Source organism: Malus sylvestris, chromosome 6 (assembly GCF_916048215.2).
Source record: "Malus sylvestris chromosome 6, drMalSylv7.2, whole genome shotgun sequence".
NCBI lineage: Eukaryota > Viridiplantae > Streptophyta > Magnoliopsida > Rosales > Rosaceae > Malus > Malus sylvestris.
The window spans coordinates 8,554,649-8,562,756 of record NC_062265.1 but is presented as its reverse complement, the minus strand read 5'-3'; the positions used below and the strand labels follow the sequence as shown (position 1 = coordinate 8,562,756).

Genomic DNA, 8,108 nt, shown 5'->3' with positions numbered 1-8,108 from the left:
ATGACGTCACGGACCCGTACACAACAACCATTAGCTGTCACGAGGCTGGACTCGCCCTTACGCGCTGCCACATGCTGCCAACTCGTGGCCACATGCGCCCCCACACGTCTGCACATGCTGGTAGATTCCTGGGGACTATTACGTTAGATTTGACGGAATATTCCGTTTAGTCTAACGGCGTTACCTAACGGCGTTAGAATATTCCATTAAGTTTAACGGAATATTCCCCTTCTTTTGCTGGATTCTGGAAAATGTAGCTGAATTTTGTAAAAACTTTGGAACTTTATAACTTCTTCATTTCTCAACCATTTTCGATGTACTTTATATGGAAATGAAGTTTGGGAAGAGAAGAGCAAGTTTGCACCTTTTAAAAGTCTAAAAAGTGGACGAAAATGGACTAAAAAAAGCCTTGAAGGTCTCGGACCTATTTTTGTCGTCTCAAAACCGTGTGTTTTCAAGTTGGCTCCATTTCAAACTTAGGCTAGTGATTCCAGGGAGTTGTGTAGATGTTTCCAAACTTTCCAAAACCTTGCAACTTGAATGGAAAATCGTCTGAGAACTCACACCCGGGTCAGAGCTCCGAGTTGCTCTGAGTTGGAAGCTCAAAACTCAATCATTTTAGAATTGGTTTGTACGGATGGACTCGTGGTGATGAGGAGAGTACGATGGTGGTGGTTTGAGGTTCGATCTGTGAGGTTTGATTATGGTGTTTGTGTTGCAGAGGGAAGAAAGGCTCGACATGAAGGAGAGAAGAAGAAAAGAGAGATGGGGGTTTTCTGATTGGACAAAAGAGAGAAGGAAGTTGTCTGATTGGGCGAGAGAAATGAGGAGAGTGATTGATTGGTTGGTGAGGGAGAGCAGGTCACGGGACAGATTTAAAGAGATAAGTGATAAGATTTGGTGCACTTTAAAATTACACAATCTGGCTCACCTTATCAAAAACAATAATTTCCAACACTAAATTATTAGCACACACGTGTACAATTCTACCTGTTGTTAACATACTTCAACTAAGCGTAACTTTTTTTGTTACAAGTCCGATTCGGGTCTAACTCACGCTCACGCATTCGTAATAACGAGTACTATTTAATTACGACAAAAGGAAAAATAAATTAAAAGCCGAATAACAATGCCCACGTCAGGTTCCTCTTTGCCAACAAGGGCATAATCGTCATTTTACACACTCGGGAATGAAATTACATGAAAAATTAGGGACAGGTCGTCACATTCTAAGTCTGCATCTCATGTGGAATTCTAAGTCCCACTTTATGGTGTCAAGCTTTGGGCTGAAAAAACCAGAAGACAAATGAAAATTCTCTTTTTCAAAGCTTGTCACGTAATTTTGCCAATTATCACCTATTGGTCTCAAATAAATCCAACAGGCATTTTATTTTGCCAAAGTCTTAGCACAAGACAACAAATTCAAGTCAAATTCATTTTTATGAACCACGCCGGTTTGATTTCATTAAGAATACGTAGGCAATCTAATATCAAACTTTAGATGCCACCGCAAACCCAAAACGAATCCCTGGTTTATATAAACTAAATTCACTCTAAGGTTTGTCCAAATCGTTCGACTAAACCAAAGACCAAATTATTTTTCATATTTTTTTTAGTGGATCATTCATTCGCTAAAAAAAATCTAAATACCATTCAAAGAACTACGAGTGGCTTGATCCCTCAACGAGGGTACGTAGGCAATTTAGGCATTTTACCTAAATGCAGCCACAAAATCAAACAAAAACACCTACTCTCAAAATTCATATTTTTCATGTTAGAATCAAGGAGTATTCCATTCTTTATATGAAGGGATGCAATTAATATTCTTTATATGAAGGGATGCAATTAATAGACCCATAGTCTAGAATGGATGGAATTCAAATTAATAAAACCCTCTTTAGAAAAATGAACGAGGATGAAATTGTGTTGAGTGAATTATTTGTTTACGGTCATTGTACAATTTTTGCTCAACAAAATCCTATAATCAGGAACCATTAGATGAATCCAACCTACTTCTCAGTGATTACTAGTATCTATTTCTGTCTCTGCAGTTTATATAGTTTAACCTACAAATTTACCGTTACAATTTACTGCCTTACTGCATAAATTAGGGGACGTCATTATCTTTTATACACAAACGCATGTCCAATATACAAATAAGGTGTCAAACATCAATTATACGACATCTGCAAGTAATGTTAAGCTTGTTAGATCATACTATCAAGTTCACACAAAGCCCTAGGTTGAGGGGAATACAATTGTCGTGCTAATTGATCACCCGGCGCGATGAGCTACTACCAACTAGCTTCCTCAAGCCAAACGACGGTCAGATTTCTTTTTCTTCAAGCATTTGGAACGAATCTCACAAATCACAACCACCATGGCTTCTCAGACAGATCCTTTGAGAACACATATCGGAACCTTGGATTGTATGGCAGCCACTCTACCATCTGAGACGCCTTCTTGCTGGACTTATGGTCAATGCATTTTTGTATCGAATCATGAAGCATCTTATCGACATTCTCAGTAACCCATTTGAGAAGATCATCAGAGCCAAAAGATGCTTCTCTTGCAAACCTTTCAAGTACCTTTGACAGAAGAATTATCTTCGACTTCTTTACGACTACATTTGCTTTAATGAACTCTTTCTTTGCCTCTTCAAGTTCATTCCTAACATTTGCCGCCGTGTATACTTTTAGCTACAAGTAATTAGCAAGCAAGTTTAATCAAGTAGCAATAGATCGGTAGTAGTTGTGTATATATATCATGATCGGAGTGTGTTTAGAAGAACGGTTTACAACATTCAGTGTTAAAGTTGCTACCCCATATGCTTCTGATTAAACTAAAAAACAAGGTAAAGATAAGATATATGAAATTTTAACAGAAAATCATGTGCAGAAAAGAAGTTACCGCAGGATCGGAGAAAGCTCCAGTACAAAGAGCAAAGCACACAAGGGGTTCGGAGACTGGAAGCCCTAATTTTGAATTGCGAAGTTGTTTGTCTTCACCAAATTTTTTTCTCCACCCAGTTGAAAGGAAGGTCTCAAGCCACTGGTAACATGCAAGTGGATCAGTATTCTAAAACATGGTACATATTTCCCATTCCTTTTTTAAGAAAGAAGATTAGGAAAAGCCGTTGTTAAAATTCATTCAAAATATAGCTCAAAGCCTCAAACGATTTGTCACCCCTCTTAAACTCTGAAACAAAGGAAATAATTCAAGGAATCTAAGCATTTTCTCGCACTCTTGTATAAAAAGTAGAGTGAGGAAGCGAGTACCCGTCCAACTCGGAGTGTTTGGAAGCCAAATATGGATTGCTCTATGGCATTTGCGCTGATAACTTGGCCCCCAATATTGTAAGCAGCCTGCACTATACCAAAAATGCCATCATCTGTTTTATTTTTCTGAGATTAGAACACGACGATAGATTCAAATTATTTTAGATTAACCAGAATTACGTTTGCCCGATAGTACTTCAAGAGGACGTATTCATTTGTGATGAGATGCACTAGTTTTCTTAAGTTGTCAGCAAAGAAGTGAACTACCTTACCTTGTGGAACAAAGCCAACCTTTTTAGAGAGCTGTGAGGAATTCCATATGCTAAATGTGCCTGCGCAAGGGTAATTAAGGAGGAACTTAGACACACATACATTGCAGTAAGAGAAAAGAAATGGCTTGTGATGAAGTTATTACATGCATAACAAGAGCATTGTACATGTTGATCCAAAATGCGATTTGCGCATTCATTTCCATCTGAGTAACATTCACCCTCTCCAGTTGTTCAACCAAAGTTCTGAAATTTAAACACGAAAATACGTCAAGTCCGCACTCGTGATGAGGAAAAACATAAGAAACGATCAATGGCAAGTTTGTTAGCTCCATTTATGCGTGTCTTATACTATGCACCCTACATACAGAAAACTAATATTTGTACGAGTACCTCACGCCATCCCCCTACATTACGATCCAAAATTCCAGAATCTATAGTTTATTAGCATAGCTCTAGATTTATGGTTGCATCTTATTCTGTTGTGAGCCATCACCATATTTTTAGAATCATTTCTCCACATCGCATATAAGAATATTAGATTGAAGAGATCAAATAAAAACATTAGTGGTGGATTTCTTTTAAGCCAAACTAGGACAGCGAAAAAGGTTATAATTTAGATCAGTATCCCTGGGGGAGATGTAAAAGTTGACAGAAGCGGAATGGTTGTCAGTGGTGTACCCTTAACCTGTACTTACGAAAAACAGAAATTCATGGTGAATCAAACTTTAGTGCAGTTGACAAACGCAAGGACCAAATATTTGCAATCAAACTTGCTCCAGTTAAGGTCATAGTGAATCAAGGAAAGACGTACCTGCTCTTTCTTTTACTATTATATTGCTGTTACTTGGGTAAATTATAGATTAAGTCTGGAAAGCGAACCTGTAGTTGTCAATGGCAAAAGAAGCATGAGGAAGCTTGCTCTTATCAGTAGATATCCAAGTTATTTCTACCATTGATTTGCCCGACCAATCTGGGGCATCTCCTGCACCGTGTCGAGCTCGTATAATGCTAGTTGATGACCTCGACAACAAAGATAATCGGTTTTTTTCAGTGTTCACAGATGATGCACTGCAAAGCCAACAATAAACAACAGCCATACACCTGACCATTTCCTCAGATAACTTGCTAGGGCACTGGTGGAGATGATCTTTCAAAGTTCGCAGCATAGATGTTTTCTCTAAGGACGGAACCCTTTCGTGAACCTGGAAACAAAATAATAAATCATGTGAAAGGGCTTGAACAACATGGCGCCATTTTATGGCTGGAAAGTAACATGAAAAACATACTAACTATTTTGTCTGTCACATTTTATGGCTAAAGAGAATCACTACCCGTCGTAATGGAAAACTCCCGTCACCAGTTTGACAAAGATTAACTCAATAACAGAAGTCAATCTGGGATAGTAGAATGGAGTTATATCCTACCTCTGCTGGATTTGAACAATTCTTTCCAAAATCGATGACACTTTTGCCACTGGATAGTGGAGCATTTCTAGTCCTAGAAGTTCGTTTTCCAGAGTTTTCTGTAACAACTAGAGCTCGCAAATGTCGGAAAGGAAACTTTTTTGAAGAACAAAATGCATTGGTAATGATACTCGGATGCTTCCTGGATCCATTCTTCATATTCTTCACATGGGCAGGGGAAGCCACAACTGAGTTCAGCTCAGAAGGTGCCCTGCTAATGCATTGTTCAAAAATACTCCTGTAGAGAGAGAGAACATGCTGCTCGCGGTTTGCAACTTCTTCTTCAAGCAATTCAATTTCAGAAATCAATTCCTTTGTCTAAACACGAAAAGAAAACAATTTGCAGTCCATAAGTCATATTTACAGCTAATAAATGGAATTATATCAATAATACATGGAGCCAGTTTGAGAAAAATATATATATTGCAATTATAAACAACAATTCATACGCTACGTAATGCAAACTTTTTAGAATTCATTTTGAAAGTTTCTAATACAATTGTAAGAAGACAGAAAATGAAGTAGAATAAACAATTAATTAAAAGGCCTCAGGTGCAACAACTGGAAAAGGCTCCGATGCATTGACAGAACACTGCTTTATTCGTCTGAACAGTCTACACTTTAAGATTATATGAATTGGTTCATGGAGATATGTGTTTAAGTGGAAGTACTGAAAAAAATAAAAGAAAACGAAAAGTTAATATGCAGGTCTGCAGCAGTGCTCCAGCCAACTTGCGTACGTCATCCTAGTATACAACACTGAACTGAAAGTTATATGCGAAGAAATCACAGCCATGACATTTCATAAGTTTCTCCAAAATGGCATGTTGCATCTTAATCGTTTCCATACTGAATGAGCGGAAACATGAAGGCCCAAAATTCGTATCTTAGTCAATAGTTTAAGTATGATAAAATTCTCAACAACTCTTGAAGTAAAGAAACTAAAAGGCGAATAACTACCTGGACAGAAAAATGCCTATGTCCAGGAGATAGAGTACTTGAAGCTCGGCCCATTGCCCTCTCAAGCATATTACGCATAGATTTCTCTTGCTGCAAATGCAACCGCAACTGTTCAATCTGCAAAGGTATATATCACTGGTGGTTAAACCATATTATGCTTGGACCATATATTACATGGAAAACAAATGGTAACAAGTTGTAAAGATTCGGCCAGTCACGTCATGCATGTCATCCAGTTTTGTAGACATGGGGTGCCTACAGTTTGGAAACCCAAACTTCTATTTGTGCGGTAAAATGATGATTGATAAAGATTCATACGAATATTCAGTATTTAGGAATAATCGAGGAATATTTGCAAATCATTCAGTAACAGTCACCAGAAGAAAAAAATGGAAGCTATATGAATTGAAATGTTTGCAATATATAATCTATGACACTCATCAATAAAATATATTTAACAGGCAAGCCTACTGCAGTAAGATTAACCTCTGCCACACATCGTGATATAGAAAGATTCATCAAACACAATTTTGAAAGAGACAGAAATTGAATTGCATTTCTTACATCTTTTTCCAAAGAGGCTCTGTGGTGTGATGGCGATTTTTTGTTGATATAAGCAGGATTGTCGTGCCAAGGACTTTGTCCCCTAGAAGCACTTGTTGAAGGTGATGAAACCTGGTAAATTCATCGAGAAAATAGTAAACGATTCTATCTTTGTTTACATCCATGATCATAAATAAGACTCAAACTGCGGTCATTTATGAATTTATTCATTGTCAAGTTTTAACTTATATCAATAATTGCATTAGTCCTATTGATATAGCATGAGAAAATAATTATTGTAATTTGAAGTGATATGTGTTCTCACCTGCGTTTCATTTTTGCCTTTCTTCCTGGAACTTAAAACTCGACCTCTTGAAACACTTGAGTTCCTGTCAGAAGCACTGGAAGGAAAACGGAGAAGAACCACATAAATATAGGAAATGAGACACCGAAACAATGTGTAAATTCATCAGTCTCTTGAACTCAATGCAAAATCGCCTTACCAAAGTCTTTTGATACATCGTCTACTTGTACTCACAAATTTCCTTTCTTACTAAACCACAAATCTAAATACAATTACAAAAATTGTACTTAACAAAAACAAATGAACCCCAAACAACTCAAACAGTCAACCCTTTTGGGTGAATTTTTTTTTTCTTCCCAGATGCAGCACATAAAGAAAATACTTTCCCAATGTCCCATGTAACTTAATCACAAAAATCTTAGATTCTTAGAACAAGAAAACGACCATAGAAAAATCAATGAGGAAGAAGAAGATAGAAATGCAAACATCCACTTCACCAGAGATAAATAAATAAACACCAAAATAAAATAAATAAACACTCAGTTTTAGATAACATATTCATAACACTAAAAATAACAACGATGATTTCAGTACTGAAATTACACCTTTTTGAGCGCCTGTGTTGGCTATGAAAAACTGAATCTCCATTCTCTTTCTTCCCAACTGCAGCTTGTTCTTCAACTATATTGTTACACATAAAACCAACCATAATATATATTGTTTATGATATTTATTTTGTTTTCTAAGAAAACCCACAAACCATTCACCTACTTTTTCCTCAATCAGATACTATGTCTATACACACACACACACAATATTCATGTGATAAACATCATGAAATGGGGAGGAAGGAAAGAGAATGTAAAATAGTTTTCCAGAAGGGATATTGCTTGAATACAAGAGTTTGTAACTTGGAATGATTGTGTTGAATTTAAGAGCTTTTACAATAAATATTTTTATTTAATAATCCAAGGAGAAAACAAAAAAGTAGCAGAGGTAATAGTAGAGTTGCTGCAGTGCCACTGCTGCTACGATATTAAATTTCTTCACTTTTGGGTCGTTGAGAGCATTCAATTTGAGCTGAGGGGTCAACTCGGTCAAGTCTCTCTCTGGATTTTGAAATGGAACGACAAAGGCAGCTGCAGACTGTGTGGTGGGCCTGGAGGTGGTGGTGGCGGTGGCGGCGGTGGCTTCATCGCCCGCTTCCCGTTAGAATCTATTATGTGTGTTTGTGTTATGTTACGTAGTATTGCTCGCTCGATTCAAGCCCAAAACAAGAAAATCAAAA

At 37.3% G+C, this 8,108-nt stretch overlaps 1 protein-coding gene across 1 annotated transcript; it reads right to left on the bottom strand.

The window, feature by feature from the left end:
* Positions 1-2,107: 2,107 nt before the first annotated feature.
* LOC126624996 (uncharacterized) lies at positions 2,108-7,765 on the bottom strand. Its single transcript, XM_050294066.1, has 11 exons — positions 7,426-7,765; positions 6,842-6,917; positions 6,538-6,648; positions 5,974-6,090; positions 4,975-5,331; positions 4,430-4,752; positions 3,694-3,793; positions 3,551-3,610; positions 3,279-3,365; positions 2,911-3,051; positions 2,108-2,699 (listed from the first exon to the last, which is right to left on the bottom strand). The coding sequence occupies exons 1-11, from the start codon at positions 7,527-7,529 to the stop codon at positions 2,370-2,372; spliced, it is 1,806 nt and encodes a 601-aa protein (XP_050150023.1). The 5' UTR covers positions 7,530-7,765; the 3' UTR covers positions 2,108-2,369.
* Positions 7,766-8,108: the final 343 nt, after the last annotated feature.